This window comes from Cydia pomonella, chromosome 24 (assembly GCF_033807575.1).
Source record: "Cydia pomonella isolate Wapato2018A chromosome 24, ilCydPomo1, whole genome shotgun sequence".
Taxonomy (NCBI): domain Eukaryota; kingdom Metazoa; phylum Arthropoda; class Insecta; order Lepidoptera; family Tortricidae; genus Cydia; species Cydia pomonella.
In genome coordinates this window covers 5412261-5436848 of record NC_084726.1, presented here as the reverse complement: position 1 = coordinate 5436848, position 24588 = coordinate 5412261, and the positions used below count along the sequence as shown (strand labels likewise).

At 35.2% G+C, this 24588-nt stretch overlaps 1 protein-coding gene across 3 annotated transcripts in view; it reads right to left on the bottom strand.

The window, feature by feature from the left end:
• Positions 1 to 24588, bottom strand: part of LOC133530999 (heterogeneous nuclear ribonucleoprotein L) — a 695759-nt gene that overhangs the window by 78478 nt on the left and 592693 nt on the right. For all 3 annotated transcript variants that reach the window (XR_009801425.1, XR_009801426.1, XM_061869074.1), the window contains exon 5: positions 6225 to 6276. Coding sequence is in view for 1 of the 3 variants with exons in the window: in XM_061869074.1 (XP_061725058.1) it covers positions 6225 to 6276 (52 nt within the window). In the remaining 2 variants the exon portion in view is untranslated. The remainder of the gene's footprint in view (positions 1 to 6224; positions 6277 to 24588) is intronic.

The window sequence follows — 24588 nt, the reverse complement described above, 5'->3', positions numbered from 1 at the left end:
TACTTACACTGTGCAATCGGGAGTTCGCGAGTAGGTAATACAGCCGTTATTGGATCCATAACCATTCATGTGTTATTGTTATAGGTTTTCTTCGAGCTCCCAGACTAAACTTGTCTTTGTCTAAAAATTTTAGATAAAATTTTGTTGCATTTGAGAGATAAGTAAGTAAGCGGATATTGGGAGCCTTACGTGCCGCCTTATGAACTTTAAACGTGGCCACTTCAACTGGTTGCTTGACCGAGTACCTAAGGCGGCTTAGCTCCATCTAGAGAAAAGTACTCAAAAAGTTCTAGGAAATACACACAGGAAACAAGGGAAACGATTCGATTCCCATACAAAATTATGATGAGTTTCAAAAAATTTTTCAATCGTATGGTCGCCATCAAATATATCGTACCGGCCAAGGTGCTTACAAATATCTAAGCACGCCTCGATTGACAAGGCGTTTGAGTGCGTGTTCAGATATTTGTGAACACCTTGGCCACTCCGACATATCTGATGGCGATAAAAAAAAAAGTACTCTAATTAACTTTCGCAATCCCGAATGTAAACACCTCCAACGATAATGCATTCACAGCCATCGGAATATCCAATAAAATGCAAATGCACCAAGACAGTAGCATAACGAGATTACTTCACTACTAACCTAATTCTTTTCGAAAAATCCCGATGCATTCGGAATTCAAATGAATTATTACTTACTCCCAAGAATGCATATCTGCACCAACGTACACAGATCCCTCCCACTAGAGGTTGTTGGTTGGAAAGTCGGTGGAGATGCTGGGTTAGTTACTAAAGTGGGGGGTCTAGGTAAAATGGATGGCGGATAACTGATTTATATTCCGTGTCCAGTGTGAAAAAGTGCAAATTTATGCAAAGTGCATCAACGTTTGGCACTTAGCTGGTTTTCATTTGGACGACTGGTCGGCTTTTGTGCTTAATAGCCCGAACATTAAGGGTTTGTGAATTTTTTTGTTTGAGACTCAGTGAAATCTGTTTTACTGAAAAGTTTATACAATGTTATCTAATCTAATCTTACTTTGTAGGTTAATAATTAAAAAAACGTCCAAAAATGCTTATTTACATCAAAAGTATTATACAGATACAATTATTAATTATATACAGTAAAAAGCGTTGTTATATGAAACAGGTCAACTATAAGTAGTGGTAATGACAACAAAACTAATACACTAGGGAAGAAAATTAACTTAAAACTAACGGCCCGATTCGAAGAATGATTAAGACACGTTTAAGATCTTGGAAAGATCTTCAAAAGATCGATAACTAAACGACATGTCAAAATTGTCGTTTATTTCGATTCCTTCCACGATATTTCTAACGTCAAAGTGGGTATCCCTTTCGCCGAAAATTGTATTGCCGAATTTCACTTGCCAACCAACTTTTCGCACACGTTTCATTTGGCAGAATAACTTTTCCCAAATAATTACTTCGCAACCATTTCATTTCCCAACACCATAGTTGGGAAATGAAGATTGCGTACTACGAGGACTTATCGTTGTCGTATTTCATTCTTCGACTAGAGCCGTAAGCAAAGATCAAAAGCACGAACGAAATAACTACCTCGTCTGCATTAATTTAAATTCTGTAAATAATATCAAGTAGGGCAGAGAGTCTTTGCCCAGCAGTGGGGCAATATAATAGGCTAAAAAAATAATGCCAAGAATAAACAATAAAAATAGACATCCCGCCGAAACTCTTAAATCGCCATCTTTAAAAAGTTTCCCAACATTTTTATTCCTAACAAGCGTCATCAAATAACGCGCAGGCAACTCAAATTGCCGGCCTAGTCCCGCAAACCTCGTTATGCGTATTCAGACCGCCATTAACTCCTCAAAGACAGGAGGCAATCTCGAGATTTGCAATTTCCGCGACCGTAGGATGAAAGGTAAGTTGGAATTACGAGTATTTTTTAAGTTGACGTTATTTTAAGCTGGATATAATTATCTTATTTAGAAAATTGGAAGAAAATTGTAATGACATATTGTAAATGACAGGTAATTTGAGGTGACTCAAAGTTGCTGTTATTTATGAGTACGGTTCATGACATCTAAAAATAAAATAAGATTGAAGCACCCGTCAAGAGGCCCTTTATGCTATTTTTATTTTTTTATTTATTAACTCAAAGGCTATATATTCCAAAAATAGTGACAGAGGACAAAGCCTCCTAAGGCTTAAATGCCACTGTAATCGCTCTTAATATTATCATATAAGTATACAAGTAGTATATAAGTAGTAGTAGTAGGTTTATTGAATATATTTTAAACCCATAGAGTATTTCATTTCACGAAGTCGGCAATACTGTTTCTTGTAAAAGGTGTGACGAGAGCTGCTATTTATGTATCCGGAAACCGGGATTACAATCTTCTTAAATAGTATCTCCATGGTAAAATTTGAACTTTTTTAAGTACTGGCCGGTATATTTTTTCTTTCTTATTAATGCTAGTGTTCTGTTTTTGACGGGTTTTAAATGTCATCTCGCTGCAAGAATGGAACTCACTCGTGAAAATATACGTGCTATGATTTATTATGATTTTCGGCGTGGTTTAACGCAACAACAGTGCATAGATCAACTAACTTCAACTTTTGGTGATGAAGCTCAATCTAAAACTACTGTGTATCACTGGTTTAGTGAGTTCAATCGTGGACGTGGTATGCTTACGGACGAAGTTAAGGCAGGTCGCCCGAAATCGGTCGTTGTACCACAAAATATTGAGGCTGTGCGAAAACTTATAATGGACGACCGACATGTTACGTACCGCGAGATAGAAGCGACTCTGGGTATTTCTATGACTAGCATTAATAGCATATTACATGATCATTTAGCTGTAAAAAAAAATTGTTCGCGTTGGATACCGAAAACTTAACTAAGGAGCATAAAGATGCTCGCGTCGAATGGTGCAATAAAATGTTAAAAAAATATAACCGTGGTGACTCAAAGACCGTTTATAACATCTATACAGGTGACGAATCCTGGATCTATGCATTCGATCCCGAAACGAAGCAACAATCAACGGTATGGGTGTTTCAAAATGAGCCGAACCCTACGAAAGTTACTCGTGCAAAAAGTACATTGAAACAAATGGTGGCCTGCTTCTTCGGTATTAATGGCCATGTAGCTACAGTGCCACTAGAAAACCGTAAAACGGTTAATTCGGATTGGTACACGACCATTTGCTTACCGGAAGTATTTGAACAAATTCGTAAAACTAACCAGCGACGAAGAATCATTCCTCATCATGACAATGCCAGCTGTCATACGTCACGCGAAACAACTCTATTTTTGGAAGGTCAAAATGTGGAATTAACGGGTCATCCGCCATACAGCCCTGACTTGGCACCCAATGATTTTTATTTATTTCCCAATATAAAAAATAAATTACGCGGTCAACGATTTTCGACCGCTCAAGATGCTGTCGACACATTCAAACAACACGTTATGGAGGTACCTCAGGCGGAGTGGCAGAAGTGCTTCAAAAATTGGTTCACACGAATGCAAAAGTGCATAGATCATCAAGGGGAATACTTTGAAAAACAATAAAACCATTTTCAGCCATGTACGTTTGTTTGTTTTTTTGTTTCCGGATATATAAGTAGCAACCCTCGTAGAGTCTAGATTCCGCAAAAAATATTATTACTTTATGATTTCCCTTTCTAAATGTTTGCATGTTGGTAGTTCGTGGTCGAAGAGGACTGTTATGTAAATTCTTGTAATTTTGGCTCAGGCTTTGAATTGTATTTTTAATCATAAAATAAAATAATCAAATCTAATCACACGTGGCAATTTAATATATCTAATCGTGAGGGATGGAAGAGAATAATGTAATATTTTAATTATTTTTATGTTATATTGCAACTGAAAAATGCCTTAATAACTTGACATGTAATATTTACAATATTATAAATAAATGATTATGACATTCTCAACATGATTGAATTTACCGTGATACATTTAAATAAATATTCCAATGTTATCAATGGTACTTAATTCGTCTTTGTATTTAATTCGATAGTTAGTCATACATATATAATACATACAATATCATTTACAATTTACAATTACAAAATCATTTTTTTTTCGATATTTCTCGGAGAGTCCCACTTAGTCCCACTTATCTTTGTACTGCTTCTCTTGTAATGTCAACTTCTTGAATTTTTTTTTTAATATAGTAGTAACTATTTAAAAACCCCATTTTACAAGAGTTTGGTAATATTATTTGGGGTTGAACACTGAATTATGTCTTTTAGTAAACTTGTTCTGCAAAAACGTACCTAACTTAACAGTCAAAAACATCAATTTTACTGTCCCATTTTTTTTAAAGATAAAAATATCAACACGTTTAAAGCATCATAAAAAACTGCCGTACTTTTTAACTATAAAGTTACACAAAAAAATTAAAATGTCGTTTCAAACGAGCCCCACTGGTAAGTAACAGTTAAATTAAAATTCCAAAAAGGAACGAAAATATTCCAAGTGCTTACAAAAAGCCGTGCCTTTGTCGGGAAAGCCTCGCGTCTAGGCCGGAAGTTTTTTGTGTGCAAACTTGCGAGGGCAAATTGCCGCTGATATAAGCAATTATATTATTATTACTCTAACGGGAGTCGTAAACTCCCAAAGTACGTTCGTAATATTTATAATCTTACAGCGTAATGGAAAAGATGTAGGTGAAATGTTACGCGACGACCAAATTTCTAATGATGCAAGCAAATTATATTATAATTACTCTGAGACAGGAGCCGTAAAATCTTTATGCACCTACATAAGCAATAATTAAAAACATCTTGTGACGCAATGGAAAAAAAATTGTGAAATTTTACGCGACGACCAAGTTTCTAATGATGCGAGCAATTCATATTATACATAATTATTCTAAGACAGGAGCTGTAAACTCCTTATGTACCAACATACGTAATAATTAAAAACATCTTGTGACGTAATGGAAAAAATATGTTGCGTTTAGAATTACATGCCTATTGTCCAATATGTCACAAATTAAAGTATGTATATTTAGCATGGTTTTTTTTATATACTATGTCGGTGGCAAACAAGCATACGGCCCGCCTGATGGTAAGCAGTCTTCGTAGCCTATGTACGCCTGCAACTCCGGAGAAGTTACATGCGCGTTGCCGACCCTAACATCCCCTCCCGCCCTCGTTGAGCTCTCTCGTTGAGTTTCAAACATTTTGTGGTAACAGAGAAACAACGAGTTTTCGACACACCAATAAATAACTTATACATGAAATACGTGACTAATTTTATAATAGAGCTAAAAACATATTTTATTGTTAATTGTATAGAAGAGGTTTGACCATGTCAAAAACTATACAATAAATAAATTAATGTTTCAGAAGTTACGCCAATGTAAAGTAAAATAAGTGTTAAACATTGTGATAGTAATATGGTAATGTAAAGTAGAACATGTAAAGTAGAACATGTAAAGTATCATTAAACTTAATTGCCATGCATCTGAAGCTACATATTAGTTTCGTATTGAGAATGAATTTTAAACATTTAAAATACAAAAGTCATTTTCCGTACTCATTTCTAAAATTAGACTTATATTATTTTATAGGATAAACATACCACTTACCGACCCTCAAAGTTTTATTTTATTTAACATTAGGTTTTGCGGGTTATCACTACGAACTCCTTGAAGACTAGATGAGCCCAAAACTCAAATAAGAGCCGAAAATGGTTATGTTTAGCCTTATTGTTCTTGCGAAAAGTTGTGTCAATCAATTCAAGGTAATTGGAAGAATATATATTAAATTAGATTCTTGAAAACTGGTGTATTTCAACTAAAAAGTGAAGTTGTGCTTTATGCGCCGCCACTACATATATCAAAAAGATGTAAATAATAGTTATAAGTTCAGTCAGGGCAACACAACTACTCTAAATATATAAGAAGTGAGTCAAGAGCTTGTATTTTTGGCAGACTTTCGCCATGAAATAGACTTCACTCATGTTATAAGGGCCTCCAGCTCTAAAAATACAAGAAGTGCGTATTATTATAGTAAATTCAATTGATCTCACCGACCTTAATCTAAAAAAATATTATAGAATGTACATCTAAGTATATTTTAGGCTGTATGTTTATATTTATTTATTTTCATAAAATAATATTCCATTACGTCACGGTAGAAACAACTTGTCGCAATAACGAACTATATAATAATGTAGTGTAATGTAAAAAAAAAAAACTCACATGTGTAGTCCCAACTGTCTTGGTCGTTTTTGAACACGTTCAATCTTTCGGGCTGTAACAATGGAAATATTCATAATTAGTTTATAGCAGTTACAACAAAGTTTCCTAGAGGGTTTCAGTGTGGATTTCTTCAAAAAAGGAGTGTATATTTATGTATTTTTTTTGACCTGCTACTATTAAGCTGTGTGTACCTACTTGAGTGGGAGCTATTTAATTATACCCGCCGATGTATTTCTTGTACTTAACTAATCTCATTTGTTATATATAATTCATATTTACCCTATGTATTACATTTTTTTTTTAATGTAAAATGTATCCACGAATGAAGTGTCGATACAAACCCGATATAGTTTCGCGGCACTTTTCTTAATTCAATGTAAAATCTTATATAAAATAAAAAAAAATAAAAAATAAAGCATCATTTGCAGTGTCATTATACTATGTACTCCCTCTACAGTGGCTATAAAAGAAATAATTGGAATAACATAACATCCACTTGCAATATAATGTTCTCAAAAGATCACAGATCACACAGAACACTCTAAATGTTCACGTAAAATAAACAACAACACTCAAAAACCCATTTAACTCGACACTTACATCCGTACTCAACGTAGTTTTATATTTAAAACTACCAAAGTTACGGAAGTAGAATAAATATTTTACAAACTTTTGAATCCCTTACATTACGTAAGAAACTACTGCCAAAGCCTTTTAGTATCGAAACAAACAAAAGACATATATCACTTTACAGTACCTACACAATTGCTTATGTAAACTCTTTAGAGTGTGCAATAAAGTAAAACCAAATGAAGTTCCTATTTGATTTCAATACGGAATAAAAAGTTCTATAATGCGCGAGGAGTTTTGAATTACTTAGTAGCGCATGCACGCGTTTTTAAAAACTAAGCATATCTACAAACTAAACATGTATTTTTGTAAATGATGATTGCGTACAATAGGTATTGAAAGCTTTGCTCAAAACTTATCCTATAGTTTTAATTTTAAATATGAAGTTACAGAACAATCGCATTACCTAAAACCACCATCATTGTCCTCCTAAGTTTATCCTGCAGTCATGTACAAAAATGTATTGGCATTAATGGTGTGATCTAAATCTACTTGTTACGGTTTTCACACAAACATGTAGCATTGTTTTAGAACGTGCTAGCGCACAAACACAATAGGTACCTTTCATTTATTAATTAATTCATTCTCACTTTGATACCTCAATGGTGGTCGAGTCCTTCAAAAATAGATTTACTATTACCTACTAGACATATATCAAGTGATGGACGGGGGACTTTAAAATTTGAATATACCGTCCATGTTGTCAAAATAACCAATGCTGTGTCCCTAGTGAATAAAGGTACAAGTCTCGGGCAATGAATTTTAAACATCCGGTGTCTATTCACATCGTGTCTCTGGCACCACTGACAGGATTCCCACTGCGAATAGTGGGCCGAAAGTAAATAACTTTTATTCCCTCGAAAACCGTTAACCGTTGCAATTTGAACGTTAATAACCTGCAATAAAGTCCTTTTTAATGTCGCTGGAATAAAGTACTTGATAGTTGAGTGAATTTGATATTAGCTTGAGCGCGTTTCTTGCTCGATGTAACTTTGTATGGTATGATTCGTGATATTTATAATAGCCTTGTCTTTTAGGTATGAAATATTTTATTTTTTAAGCATTTGCCAACTTTTTGCAATTTCACTTTTGGCGATTTGATTGGATCTTGAAATTCTTGGATATAAAGTGATAATTCATACTTTCACGACTTCGTGATTCAGAGCTATTTATTTGTTGAACGTTAGATAATTATATAAAACAATGCCACAAATAAAATGAGTGTCAAACTGCCCTGGGGCGCCTTTCTCCAAAGGTATTAATATATTACTAATATATTACTTTCTCCAAAGGTATTAATATGTATATATTTGCTAGTTATAGTAATCATCTGTATATATCCATTATGTATATTGTTATTGTCAATAAAATTATTTAATTTTCAAGGACTAATATATTATCTATAAGTTCACAAATTGTCGAATCGTATGGGTTTCCATGACAACATACTAATAATATTAACCTAATATCGTTCGAGAAATGAGAGGCATATACGAAATGTTTTTTTATTGTTATATGCGAGACGAATTGCGAGTCGTGTCGAGTTCATTTCAATAATAAAAATAAATTTAAACTTCCACATTTTTTTATTTCGATTGGGCATTTAATTAGGTACTTGCGCAAAAAAAAACAACTTAACCCACGTGTAGATGTGTACGCACCATCGATGGCCCACTACCTTTGATGTGCGGACGATAAACCGACACTGTGGCCATCCCATCGCCATCCCGCCGCGCCACAAGCCATCCGACACCACTACCCTCTCTCTACGCTGCCCCGTCGTAGTGGGCCATTACGATAGCCCATCGTGTAGAGGAGCCATTACACAGTAAAGTCCTACTTCGACCAGGCAAGTTATACGAGCTTCACAAACGTATCACAAGTCGTTTGAAGCCGCCGTTTTATTACGGAACCGTCAAATTTAACGTCCGGTCGAGCAGCCTTAAACGGTGACGTTATTTTTTAAGTAACCGTTAAGTCTGGACCTGACTAGTGTCAAGCGATGTTGCGGTTTATATATTACGCTAAAACGAATGTAAGGGCTGAAGGGGACTTTTATCTTTTTAAAGAGCTCTGCAATTAAGTGACATAATTCAAAAGTACTTAAAATAATAATTATTTATTAAAACTTTATTTCACTATGATGATGAAGAGGTTATCTTCATCTCGTAACGATATACAATTGAAAATAAATGAAATATAGACATGTTTTCGTGATATTTTTCTATCGAGCCAACTTTGATCTTTTAAGGTGTTGCTGCCCCCCCAATCCACTCCACTCAAAGAGTCTCCCCTCGCAAATGTAGTGTAGTTTACGAGTGAATTATTTCATATAGCATTTGCCCTTGATTAAAACATGTAAATATTAAATAAAGGACAACTTCGCGTTACAGAGTTCTTGCGCCAGTATTTTCTAAGGATCGTGGTATAGAATTAGAAAAGGTGCTTTTTGACATTCAAATGTTCATTGAAATACGCCTAAATTAAAAACAACATATATTTATTTCCTTTTAAAGTTTAAGGGCATACATAACTCACAGCACTACTAAATATATCGTTAATGCACCGAAGAATCCCACGGCGTCTGTTTTTCTTCAGCCGTTAATCAAACATTTGGCAAATGCCTCGGCCCGTCGGCGCCAGATTTCAGATTTACAGTATCTCTGTACTAACAGTATAACTACCTACACGCTCCATTCATGACTGTGGCGCCGCCCTAGTGGGTTTCGGACATATTGCTTACTTTAGCATTTGGCAGCTGATAAATAGTATGAAAGTGTCATCCCACGAAAGTTCATATTTTCACCGCATCGTGCGTTGGCTTCTTTTATTATCCCCATCACCAACTTTGTACATAGCCAATAAACACTTAACTGAGAATCTACTGACAATGGACCTTATATCTTTGCAATTAGGATTGGAAATGTCTAACAGTGTGGACGATGGTACAGTCAGCATCAAAAGCAACGTATCAGGCGTAGATCGCGAACAGATATAGGTATCTCTATATGGAAAAGAATTCCAGGATGGCAAATACTTTTGGAGCGTTGCAGACTATACACTGAAAAAAATAGATAGCCGAACTGGTTTTGTAACTTTACTAAATAACTAAACTACGGTTATAAGAAAATAAACTTTGCATAAATTTACAAACTTATTTTGTAGTGTATACCCTGCAGTACCTGAACACTGATAGCCAAACACGGTTTTGTAACATATAACACATTGTTCGCAAGTCCCAATTTTTGTGTAAACAGTAACCAAAATTTTGTTACAGTTATGCAAACATTTCTTTCAGTGTACTAGTATTAGCAATAGGACGCTTTTATCAGTAATCATGGTCATAGGATAGCGTTTTTAATAAAAAAAATACTATTTGGCAAAGAACTTTGTTGATTGTTGAGTTGAGAGGGAGTCTTGTAGATATTGGCCCGATAAGACGGAGATAGTGGATAGAACTTTCAATAATTCTCATTTTACACCACTTTAACAGATATATATCAGCTGTGTAAGGAAATATATTCGTTATACTTTAGGTACCTACATTATTTAATTCATGGTGTACCAATATAAAACACTAAGCGAGCCAGGTACGCTATGACATGGAGAACGGACAAGCTTTGTGACTTGCAAAGGTACAAAAAATTCTAGAAAATGTAATATCACTCAGCTTACCTGTTACGAATCTATCGATCCTAGGTTCCCTATCATTTTTTATAAGCTTTCATTTAACTTTCCCTATTAGTTTGTTAGTGTAGGTCAAATTATTGAAGATTTGATTCAGCTGATAATTTAAGTCGGGTAACCGTGCAATATTATGGTACCATCGAGCTGATCTGATGATGGAGACAGGAGGTGGCCATTCGAACTCTATGATGAAACAACGCAACCTGGTTGTCTTAGGGGTTTTTAGAATTGTCTCGACGAGTATTAATTGCCTGTGGTAAGAAAAGCACAGTCAGCGATTGCGAAAAACTTATTTTTGTTGCAATAAAAGATTAAAATTACATTAATTACATTTGGTTGTGTGTAATGAAAATCCTTTTTATTTCAATTTTTTTGTCTTCGCTCGATTATTACCGATGAAGTAGTTATAAATAGTTATTGCAACCCCGGGTAACATTTGCACACAACTAATATGTTGCGTAGGTAAACTTGTTCACTATTAGAGAGCTAACTCTGGTCAGCGGGAGTTAGACAGTTGTTATTTATTCAGAACAATACGCAAACAGCAAAACGTCGTGTTTGTCGTTATAAAGTTAAACATCAGGATATGCAATGGAAAATGTATTTTTTAGGTGCGTTGGTGTCAGGAAGTTAATACCGCAATCAATTTTTTTTTTTACTTGCTATGTTAGTGTGGGTCCAGTAATGAAACTTACAATTTAATTTAGATGTTATTTTATCGAATAAATAATGTTAACTCCGTCAATAATTCTACTACTTAGTAAAGGAAAATACACACTTTGCATTTTTAAAAGTATTGCGTAGTATTTTATTTCAGCGAAATATAAATTAAGTGTTTACACTCTACTTTTCGCTTCTGGTTTTAGACCACATTTTAAAAGTAAGGAATTCATAAAATTGAATGTCAATATTACAAAATAGATAAACATTTCATCATGATTACCATTATTGTCAATCCCAAATTCTTTAATATGTAATTGCCTCTGTAATTCCATTTAAAAAATCAATTTAATTACACATCTGCTGGGATTCCTCGGTAAATAATATATTTCCGAATACCCATAACACTGATTTATATTGTCACGATTTGTACTCATTAGCCTTTTGTTTTTTACAAGTTTTTGTTTATGAATTTAAATTAATTAATTAAATTAATATTTTTTTTCTCCGAGGCCACGGGGACAACGCTGTCCTCGAAACGTCGGAGGTAAATTTAAATCATAATTTTACGCGAATACGTCGTCTTTTTGAAGAAAAAAATTTGAAGTGCCAAAAATATGTATACACTACCTTAATATATGGGCCATAAAGTCGTGTGTACATTTTTTGTCACTTTTATCAGACGTGACCGTACGATAAATAAATTAAAATTTAATAGTACACTCCACACACCTTAGAATTTCCGGTAAGATTATATTCCTAAAACAAAATTAAAATTCATAACTCTGTAAACATACACGAAACCATCACATCGCGTTCACAAGTCAGGAAATATTTTAGTGACACCCAACATACAGACCTCATGTATGAATAAAACATGACTACTGACATACTAAAATTATGAATTTGATGGAAACCCCCGCGCTAGGAGCGTGAGGGGAATGTCTAAGTAAACCGTGGGGCTATTCTCGGATGTGTGTTGGTGAATTGCGATTGTATTTGAAACTGACAAGAGAAGCAGATAAGCGTCCTGTCCGCAATGAAAAGGTAAAAAGGAAAGGGAATCATTCAACTATTTTCTCGCAATGACACGAGTGATACAGTATCCGTGTAAAAATGGCTGAATCAACTTTGTTTTTTCCTACTTCACCAATATTTGACCTACTTTGACTTAGTGATTTAAAAAAAGTCTTCGGATTTTATGTCATTATTTTTTCTTATTTAATAAAAACAGATAAACAAGCTAAGTAATGCAATATTTTTATCATGATTTAATATTTTATAACTTGTTTAAGAACTGTGACCCAGAGGACAAAGCTATTCCACACTTTTGTATGAAAATAAGGGTTTGTCTACTGGGTCACCCAATTTTTTTGGTAAAAATTTGACGTACTTGGCATATATAAGGATCTTGTTCCATTTTGACCTTGTTATAACTAACAAAAGTTGAACTAATAATGATTAAGGGAAATTCTTGCAAAAGACAATAAAAAGTTGATGTACCTAAATAACAGAAGCATTACCAATCGGAATCCGCAAAAATCTGTCTGTGTGTTAGAGGATGTATCCTTTCGTTTTTATTACCCTGTTAGTATGTATGGGACAAATCTTGCAAGTTTAATTTGACCCACTTCCCGGTTTCCAATGAAGCTGAACATTTGCATACATATGTAAGTCGGGGGCCAATGCAATATTATGGTACCATCAAGCTGATCTGATGATAGCAACCTAATTGTGTTTGGGGTTTTTAGAATTGTCTCGATGAGTATTAGTTGCCTGTGGAAAAAAATTACAATCAAAGACAAAAGCTTGTACCAAAAAAGAATTTTTTGGCAAAAACTTATTACAATCTTGGAACTGCTGAGATCGTGCGTCGCGTTGGTAATAAAGTAGGTATTGAACTTGAATTATATTTGTTGTGGTTGAATACAGGCCTGGGACCGCAGTATTATTTTGTAGCTTCGGATATAGACGTATATTGATTTAAATGTCGGTATCTGTGATACACATACTGATGAAGGTTTACATTTATATCGCTTAGAATACATTAAGTTTATGTTTAGGATTTCAGAGTTCTATTATTATGAAAACTGATATCGATGTTTATGATTGAAAGTTTGGAATATACATAAACTTGGATTTGTACATAACAGTTTAAACTAAAGGTACGCTTTATTAAAGTGAGCTAAAACTTAAACACAAACTTTTTAGGTGTCACTGATTATCATAATGTCGAATCGTCTAAACTATCACGTCTAACACGATTTCTTGCATAAATGGTGTATACCATTTCACACTGTTCTGTATATACATATATTTATCTACACACATATACAACATAACATCCTGGGCCCACTGATTACCAGTTCACCGGACGATATCGGCCTGTCAGTTATTCGTGATTGTCAGCTTTTGCGAATAACTGTGACAGGATGATATCGTGCGGCGAACTGGTAATCAGTGGACCCCTTTAGTCGAAATTAAATGTCAATTGTAAACAGTATGATGAACGCCGCAATGGTGGCTGCAACATGCTGTTCCTGAACACATCATAGACAGCTTATATTCTTATAATATGTGAGATGAAGCACTGTACAAGTGTACATTATGAGGCATTAAAACACTCGTGTTCATTAAAAACTTTTATTTTAATGCCTTTCATTATGTAAGAGTCATATAAACTATTTACTAAGTCCCACGGTAAGCTCAATAATGCTTGTATTGAGGATACTTAAACAACGATATATATAATATATAAATATTTATAAATACTTAAATACATTGAAAACACCCATGATTTAGGAACAAATATCCATGCTCATCACACGAATAAATGCCCTTACCAGGATTTGAACCCGGGACCATCGGCTTCATAGGCAGGGTCACTACCCACTAGGCCAGACCGATCGTCACTATTAGTGAGATACAGATTAAACGTATGGTTGATCATCAATCATCATATTCGAGTACGTATCTTCTTCTCTCGTACATATTTTTATATACTTAGTGTCCGTACCGGTTCATTAATTTTCTACGACACAGCCAAGTGTCCGGTGTCGGCGACATTTCGTGCCAGCCTGCACTTTACAAGGGGTTGCAGCCCTCCGAACGAAATTCGTGCTTCTTTATTTTTAACTCCAACATTTTGAAGGAGGTTCTAAATTCACCTTCATTCTTATTTTACAGGCGTATTCAGATTTCAATAACAGGTTACAAATTCGATTTGGATTTGTCAATATTATGGATCTGGGTGCGTAGCCAAGATTCCAATCGTTTACGCTCCGTTGCGAACGAATTGCAATTGTCTCTGTCGCACTAATATAGAAGAATGATATCGTTCGCTACGATCGGCATCTCGGCTAAGCACCCTGATCTGTCAGTATATAAAGTGACGTTTTTGATTAAAAAAATTAAACTTTTGACAATGACAGATCAGATCCATAACCAATCCAGATCCAATACATAACCTGTTATTAAAATCACAATGGACTGGTGTGAGATTAGATCCTAGTCCTATTATCATCAAACTAGGGTCTCGATGGGATGATGGAGAATATTTCTAAGCAATCTTTGAGAAGCTAGGCGCTTATAGACCATATTTTTCATGGCAAGCTCAGTACGTACAAATCTATGTACGATAATACTCTACAGTAGTGTGAAGTGTCAGGTGTCAGCGACATTTTCGTGCTAGCCGACATTTTGCAAGAGGTTGAAGCCCTCTCGGGGCTAAGTACGTGGGTCTAAGTTCGTGTTTCGGACCAGTTTACCTTTAAGTAACATGGTACGAGATTATGCTTGAACTTATATTTTAACAATATTACTGAATATGCTGAGTAGTATTATTTGTACTGACAAATAATACTACTCAGCATAGAGAAGGAATTGCTTCTAAATTAATAGTAGATTGCGTCACAAGGGAGCAAAATGGCATATTTACGGCGAGGGCGTACATTGAATTCTGAATGAAGCGAAGGATTCTAAAATAAAACCCCGAGCGTAGTGAGGGATTCAAGTGTTAACGCCGAAGGTGGAAATAATTTTGCTACTACGTCACACATACTGCTTTTCACAAAAAAGGAAAACCTATAAACCTAGTTTTTCATTATGTCTATGTTTAGTATGTTATTACTAAAAAAATGAAAAATGGAGAATGGAAAATATTTAGAAGAGGATAAACGTTTTCTCTTTTTTTATGGACGATTACGTCCCATACTTCCTATACATAATTCTTATATTAATCCTCTAGTGATTTAGGCCTCAAAATCATGTGACAGTAACCAGTGTGCAATATTCAGTCGAATGTACTTTATATCACTTATATCCCTTAACGCCGGACTTAGTCATTAGACCGTCCTTCTGTCTGTCCGGCAGATCTGTCTGCCGCAGCGTTAACGTTTCAAGCCTCTGTCTCTAGGTGTAATATACCTATTGTACCGATAAAAGACACTGGCGGACAATCGAATATCAAGCAATAAATAAATTAACAGAGGGCTAATGCAAATTCGTTATTATTATTTTGAATTTTTACACGTTTTAATAAAAGACAAATTATAAATATCGGCCACTAAGTTGCATAACCGCAAACGTGGAATGTACTTTTTAATGGTATCTAGAATTAGGTAGTTTTCTTAATGTGGGGTACCGTTATTGTGCTCACCAATTGGCGCCACTGATGTAGAAGTAGGTCCAGATAAACCGATCTCAAAATTCTGATATGCTTATTTTTTTAATACATACTAATATACACGAAGGTATTTTAACGTCTAAATTTGCCGTTGACATTTAGACACCTTCGTCTACACTAGCGCCCCTAGCGGCGAAATTAAACGCGGTAGCTCTCGTTGTAATAATATTCGATAAAAAAAGTGTTTTATCCCAACCTATCTAAATTCCAAGTCAGAAGTGTTTATTGCACAAGTATTTATTACCTATAATAGTATAAGTAAATATAAATAAAAGAGATAACTAGTTACTCAAGATGTTTATGAAACGAATTTTATCTTGCACTTGACAACAGTTGCACAAGACTCTCATTATTCACTGTCACTGGACGGGCATAATTATGTTAAAAAGCGTTGAGAATACTTAGGTAATACTGAATGTTTCTGGATTGAACCACTTAGTAAAAGGAAACAGTTACTTTTTGAAACTCTTGATTATTGTATTAAATATATATTTACTGTGGTAAAGTTCACTCAGTTGTCATTTGTATAATAGGATTGCCAACTCTTTAAAAAATGTGGTATAATGAAGATTATTAAGCTATTTATCTAAATAAGTATTAATCTTGCTCTTCTCTTTTTGTTCTGAAAGTGAGTTAATGGTAATAAAGTATTAAAAACAACAAACCACATACGTCAGGTGTAGCTATAGGTTAACTGCAATAGATCCTTTTGGGGATAAGTTCGCCTTTGTACTACACAATAATGTTCTATGTCATGTAATATCTCTTTTCTCTCGTACAATTAAGTGTTTACTTACTTAGTTACTAACTTCATATGGGCGCCGTGGTATGGGTGTGAATTTATTTCTAATAGTTTTATCATAAGGAAATGTTTATGTTATGTGAAGTTTTATATAAACAACTGACAAACACAAAAAAAAATAGCAAGTGTAATTAAAATTGAAACTTTTTTGAAAATATACTTAATCAGTTTCAAGAAACTACCAAACTAACACTCGCAAAAATACAGTATCCGTCTCAACAAAAACTCTCGCCGTATCGTTACGTGCTTGAAACAAGCGTTCCTTTGTCGTGTCCTCAAGTGTCTCGTCGTCTGGCCATTTAACCACTCTGCTCGCTTGGGATTCACACGTTTACGCGAGTGGCCACATGTGTACGCGAGCTTATGGAAAGTCGGGGAACTAAATTTACTTTGTATACTAATTATAAATAAAGTGATTTATAGACGAATATCAATCATCGTGATGTACAGTTAGCTGCAGAGAAAAATAACCCTCCTGTGCTAAGCGAATAGTATTGTTGACATGGCTAGAGCATGTCCATTTTTTTATTTACCCTCGTATACAGGTTTTCTTTAAAAACTGACAAAAATAAATCTCGACAGAAATTCGAACACTTGATTGAAAAAAAAAAAACCGCTCTTACATCGGTTCATTCGTTAGTATTGCTACGCGCAACCAAGCGCAACCACATACCTACACGAGATAACCTTATAACACCCCTCTTTTTCTGCCAGAGGTAAAAAATAATTATTTTAAAGTAAAATCTACGACCAACATAAAATTTTACTCCTGTTTTTACAATTATTTCCACGGTCCACCAATTCAAGTAGTTATTTTTGTTTTCGCCGTGAAAGTACGCGAAATCGCCGGGCGTTGTAAAGCCGCACGGCCGTTAACGCGCGATGCGACTAATATATCGCCTGCAGCCGCATTTGCATCTACTCGTACAAATGTAACGAATTAAAACAATATACACCGTGGGCTGGTAAAACCTGAAAGGTTTTAAAGGTGTACTTGACTGCATTTAGAAACTAGAATGTCATACAAAGTTTTCTGAAATCGGTCTTGTTTTAGAGACAATGACAATTTTTATAAAAAATTGTTTCTGTAATAACTTAGTAAAAAACACCTTTTTGGCTTTCGACGCTATCACTATGTGACTTGATTTAGACATGCCTACTGACAAACATTAAAGTTTTAAGCGAAACTCGCAATTTTTATGTGTAGGTAAATAAAAAAAATACTTTACTTATTCGCCCTATTTTTTTTTAGCTAAGGTGTAAAAATAAATAATGTGTCGTGTGCAGAAAACGCAAAACAATTTTTTTATTTTCGCAATTTTTTTTCAAATGACCAAAATTTCATAACATCATTTGCGTCTTATGATCTCAGGAATGCGTAGTAAAATCTGCCGGATTTTCCCATCCCACGGCGCATAATTCACCATCAGTGGATTCTATGTCTTGGGAATAAGCCGAATAAGGTTTAGACTCCTGAAGTTAGTCTGCGTTTGCTGTGAGATTCAGTGCGCGAGTGATTTTGCCGTCACGATTGAACAGGCGCTAACGGCACGGCCATTAATAATATTAAATTTACATGTCTTTGTCTGTTCATATAAACCATGTAAGACGCCATCATCATTCATCGCCAATTAAATACCTAGTTTTAAATTTAATTTGGGTTTTAATAGTCATATTAAGGCTCCGTGATGTACAGTCAACCAATTTGATTCCTAGGCCACTGTAGAACCATGCCATAATGTCTTCTACGACAGTGTTATTGAGTGATGCGTGTCAAGTATCTAGTAGTTAAAGCGACAAGGTTCTATAGTGGCCTAGGATTCATTACGATACATTGACTATGGTACATACGAGGTCAAAGATATGTTTACACTTTTGCACGTCCTTCCTCTTTTGTAATAAGGCGAACAATGTCAACATATCTTTGACGTCAACTGTACCTACTTATTATGTTGCAATGCGTTGAAAAAAAATAGCCAGACATCTGATGTAATAGGAATGTTGCATGACTGTGGTTAAAAAACAATTATTTAACACATGCACGGTTCCAATCTTCTTCAAATAAAAACGTCACTTCTGACACTGACCGATCAGTATCATGTCAGTATCATAGGAATGAGATTTAATAACTGGAACTCGAATTGGGCTTTTAGTTATGGTTAACTTAGTAAAACCAATGGTATTCCGCTTTTTGTGAGTAAGGAAGAGAATAGGTACCTACTTAACTGCTTATTTTTTTCACTTGATCTGACATTTTCGTAAAAAAAAATTGTAAGAAGTAAAACTTATAAATGACAATTTGCAATGGAAAAGGAGACACTTCCAACAGAAATAAGCGCGTATATTTAATACAGATATAATGGTCTACGAAACTTTTACCGGACGTCAAATTAAAGGAGCGCATTTTCCACAAAGGTAACGAAGAACTATTATCCGGAACTTAAGTTAAACGTAGAGCACATCCCATAGACTCTCCATCCCATAGCCCGACCAACTGAAAGCTCTCACCGGGTCACCTTTAAATCTATGCATGCGGCAGGCAATAAATAGAGAAGCATGGCGGGAAACAATGAAAAAGGCCGTCAAACGACCGCAATGACCACGACTACTCTGACAAGAGTATACGACTGAGAAGAAGAGATAATCTCAGGCCAATTTCAACAATATGTGATACCGATCTAACATGGATCTGACATCATTCCAATATGAGATGGTTCCCATCTCCTTTTGATAACAGACAGAGTCAGACCAAGACAAGTCTGCAACGATTTTGATAGCACACGCAGCTCAAGTGTTATTTATACGTAATAATTTCATGGAAATTTGACATTTAAAATAATACTTGCACCGCCTGTGCTATCAAAATAGTTGCAGACTTATCTTGGTCTGACCCTAGCTGCGATTCGGACAATCAATGTAACTTTGACGTTAGATATGACTTATATATCAGCCTGATATCTAACAGATATATGACAAGAGGACCTGCTGAATTGCGCATTATGTCAACCTTCAACCAAAAACGTCACTTTTGATACTGACAGATCTATAACTCGAATTGGCCTGTCTGTGTTTGATATCAAAATAAATTCACACACCTTTATTGCAAAAAAAGAACCCAAACAAGGAATTTTTCACACTCAATCAAGGGGTAAAAATCTGATATTGATTAGGCAATGCAATTCCTACACATTAGTTTAAAAATGAGTTAGATGCACTGTGAATCAATAAAAAAGCAAATTAAGTTATAAAGCACAATTTTATTCTGGCCGTAGATGAACAAGGACGCAACTCTACTATGCGAACGTATCTGATCTGTGATGAAATAACGTACGCATTGTCTGCGTGCAAGTGATCTGTGACTTCAACTACCCCCGATCTTGAAAGCATGATTAATGGAGACACAGGATTGGTTGAGGTTTTTGCACTTGGGACTTGTAGTTGCAGTTAAGGAGAATCTAACATGGTCGATTGGAAAACTTCTCTTATAAACAATAGGGTGATACAGACGCTAAAATACTATAGAGGTACTAGATTACTCGTAAGTTTTTAAACGCAGAAATTGATCAGTTACTGTAAAACTGTACCCCTAGTGTAAATTTTATCGACATCATAACGTGACGAACGCGTTTGCGTTAAGTCTCATTTTGTATAGGATTTTGAGTTTCCAAAACGTCCCGCTTGGCGCGCTCTTTCTAAACGCGTACGTCACGTTTCAAAATCGAATTTATTTACACTAGGGGTACTGATAAGAAGTACAGTACCGACCAATAATATTGTCACCTTTGTGTTTTTTCGTACGAGCAATGTAGGTTAGTTTGTAAATTGCATATTTTACTAGTCATTTTATACAAATATATGATGAATACTGCAATGAAATAACGTGAATTACAATAGGAGATTCAGCATATCATTTTATATATTATCTATATCGTTGTCTAAGTACCCTCAACACAAGCCTTATTGAGCTTACTGTGGGTCTTAGTCAATTTGTGTAATAATGTTCTATAATATTTATTTATTTATATCAAGATTTTTTTTTTATAAAAAATGAATTTGACTATTATAAAAAAAAACCCTGTGAAAAAACCATTACATGACACCGGTACTGAGTACAAATTTTCTTTACGATATACGGGTCATCTTGAAAAATACACGGCTAATTTTTCCTCGGGACTTTTTATGTAAAAAATTGTGCCCTCAGTGATTTGTAGTAGTATTTTGTGGGGTATATATTTCGACAAATGTTTTCTGACGCACACAGGTGCATGTGAGATTTTTTTAACATGACTCAGTTTACCTCAGGTTGTCTGAATCTGCTCACATGCGATTTTTTTGTAGATTAAATAATAAAAACGCACTACATGCGTTTTTCAAACTGCCAGCATTCCTAAAATACACACGACACCCAAATAAGTTGTAAATAAAAGTGATACAGTTATATTTTCAAACAAATGTTTTATTTCACTGCGTATCTCAAAGTGGATCATACACGAACTTTCAGTATTGCCCACGTATTATATTATTCATGATTCATAAGGACTCAACTTGTAATGACAGAGGTACAACAACCACCTCTATTGTTTCCAAAATTCAAAGACTCTTCAGTCCCAAGCGGAATTCATCCAAAACATTACCTCACTCGACCAACTTTCGACAGGCTCCCAATTAATATCGCAAACTCCTATTTTCGCCAACTTTACAAACCAAAACTCAATTTTATTTCCAGTTAAATAACGTCCAAATTTGAACTCACACACGGGCTATGATAGCAGATAAATCAAGCTACACCTATTATGGTTCGGCAATCGAACTGCAAGTCCCATTCCGACTTGTATAGTTTGAAAGGGGGTTATTAAGGCTCGATAAGTCGATGCCAGTTCTCATTGTTAGGGGATTACGTCGATTTGCGCTTTTGTTTGGGAGTTGTCGACATCGTCGGGCATTTGTCGGTTGTGACGCAATCGGATGGATCGGTTTATCTTAACGGATAACCTTGGGATTTTCAGCAATATACTGTTTTTGACAGACCTATTATGTTTGCTCGTAGCAGTCGTAGGTTAGTCTACACCGATTTAGGCACTTTTTTGATAGGCGTTACATGTAGGTATTTAAAACTGTAGTAGGTGCAAAGATAAATTCGTACACATTTAGGAGTTTTTGATATGTTCCCAAAACAGAAACTAAAAAAGAGCCAAGCTAAAGTTTTTGCACACATTACAATTTTTTTGGGTATTTTATAATAACCTGCTCTAAGATGCTATTTTGTTTGCATATTTAAACATTATTTCTTTAAAATATTTGAACTGAATACTTAGTTGGGTCATAAGTTCTGTCAAAAATGTAGCTTTTAATAAAAAAAATTGCCATGAATTGAAAGCTTGTTTTATACTGATCAAAACGTAATATAATTAGTTTAAAATTTAGATCGCATCTTAATTTACTACTTGTTTACTTTGGGATTGACGTTGGACGCAAATACACGGCTGGATTGTGAAAAGTTATACTTTACCAAAGGGAGTAAAAATCAGTGTCACATTAATATAATAGGTACAATCATTTGTATGAAACGACTTTATTAGAATGTTATCTTATCACCTGCAATTAGTTTTCCAACAAGTCTGTACTTCAGCCAATACCCTTCAAACTATTTTTCAGTGATACGCAAATTTTTGACTGCCATCCTACGAGTACGTTTGGTAAAACACGTACAGTTGCAGGTTGGCAATACCAATTCACATGAATTATATATTTTAAGAAAGATAAAAGATCCAGCCTTTATTTTATGTAAGATTAGACCATGTAAACAAGAAAAATAAATAACTAGGGATCAAAATCACCTCGAACAGGTTGTGTATTTTTTGCATGTTTTTTTATAACATTTTTCTGAATATTACATATGTTGAATTGTGCAAAACTGAGACAGCAAATTAAGTTTGATTATAATGTAAGTAATACAGCATTGAATAAGCTTTAAGAAAGCTTATCCTATAGCTTTTTTATTAGTCAAAACCTTTTTGACAGAACTTATGACCTGACTAAGTATGCCATCTCTGGCTTCCTAGAATAGCAGGCCGTCATATAGTGGCAGTCTCCATACAAAATAATACGGCTAAATATGAATGGAGTAGTATTTTGTATGACAGCACCGCTCTCCTAGGAAACCAGAGCTTACAATACCTACATTGCGTTTCGAGCCCTTTGCCGATCTGTTCCCCCAGCTCGCGTTGACAAAGAACAAGAGTATGTCGGGCCTTGCTCAGTGTAGGGTTGCGTAGTTACCCGTCCGTCAAAATAAATTTGAAAAATTCTAAAACCACTGTCCCGATCAGGTTTTCTATATACAAAAACATTTAAGTATCTCTGAAACTAGGCCTAATCCAGAAAATTTTATATGACATTTTAGTTTAGTTTATGACAGGAATGCTTAGTTAAAATGTCTCGCAATGCTCACGCGCACCTTGTATAGGTTTCCTTGGAAATCGATTGTCGATTTTTTTTTCATATTTTTTGGACCCATGATTCAAATGTTATAGGGGGCACAGTTTTGTTTTCTTCCAAAGCGATTATTTCCGAAAATATCAAAAAATGATTTTTAAAGACCCATATTTGTTTTGAAAGACCTATCAAACGACACCCCACACAAAAGGGTTGAAGCGAAAACAAAATCATACCCACATTTCGTATACGAGGAAGCGTACACAAAACAAAAAACAAAAACATTTTTCTAGTTTCTATTATTTTATGCCAAATTTCAGCTTTCTAGCCCTAATAATCACGGAGCAAAGCCACGGATGGACAGATAGGCAGACAGACGGACGGACATGGCGAAACTATAAGGGTTCTCAGTTGACTACGGAAACCTTAACACCATAAACATTTCACAGCCACCGACATAAAAAAACTCACGAAAAAAACTTCCCGCATTTTCAACGCAAACAAATCACAAACATTATAGCCCTTAGTCCAGCTTCAATTTTCACGGAAAGCACACCCTTGTTGTACAAGGGACCCCCATTTGTTGGGCTCTTTAGGATCGAACTGGCGACCCGCGACGCTTCCAACCCGCAGGTTAACATTACAATGGAGAGGATGAAAAGCTGGAATTTGTAGCTAATAAGTAACGTTTAAACAGCGAAAAGGGCCTGTGCGTTTAATCCTATGAAAAAGTTAGTAATATAGAGAGTGGCATTCAGATTTTTTATCCTTACATTGATTTGATATTTGAGACAGATGGTGGCCATGGGAACTGTGATAAGACAACGCAAAACACTCATTGTATTTGGGGTTGTTAGAATTGTCTCGATGACTATTTGTTGCCTGTGGAAAAAGTACAGACAGAGACAAAAGCAAAACTAATTACAGCATTAGATATATCTGATGTTATTGTATGTGCAAAGTTTAATTACAATCCAACACTTAGTGAAAATGAGAACTAAACTCCGCTAGTATGGGAAGGTGAAATTCGGCCGAGCTTACCGGGGACTCTTTAAGGCTTAGATTCAGATTCACGAGACTTGAATGAAACAGTATACCTAGTCTCTTTCTTTAGGATATTACTTCGTTTGTATGGGAAGGTGAAATTCGGCCCAGCTTGCCGGGGACTCGTAAGGCTTACATTCAGATTCACGAGACTTGAATGAAACAGTATTCTTAATCTCTTTCTTTAGGATATTAGTATTACTCCGTTTGTATGGGAAGGTGAAATTCAGCCGAGCTTAGCGGGGACTCGTAAGGCTTAGATTCTGATTCACGAGACTTGAATGAAACAGTATACCTAGTCTCTTTCTTTAGGATATTACTCCGTTTGTAATGGGAAGGTGAAATTCGGCCGAGCTTGCCGGGGACTCGTAAGGCTTACATTCAGATTCACGAGACTTGAATGAAACAGTATGCTTAGTCTC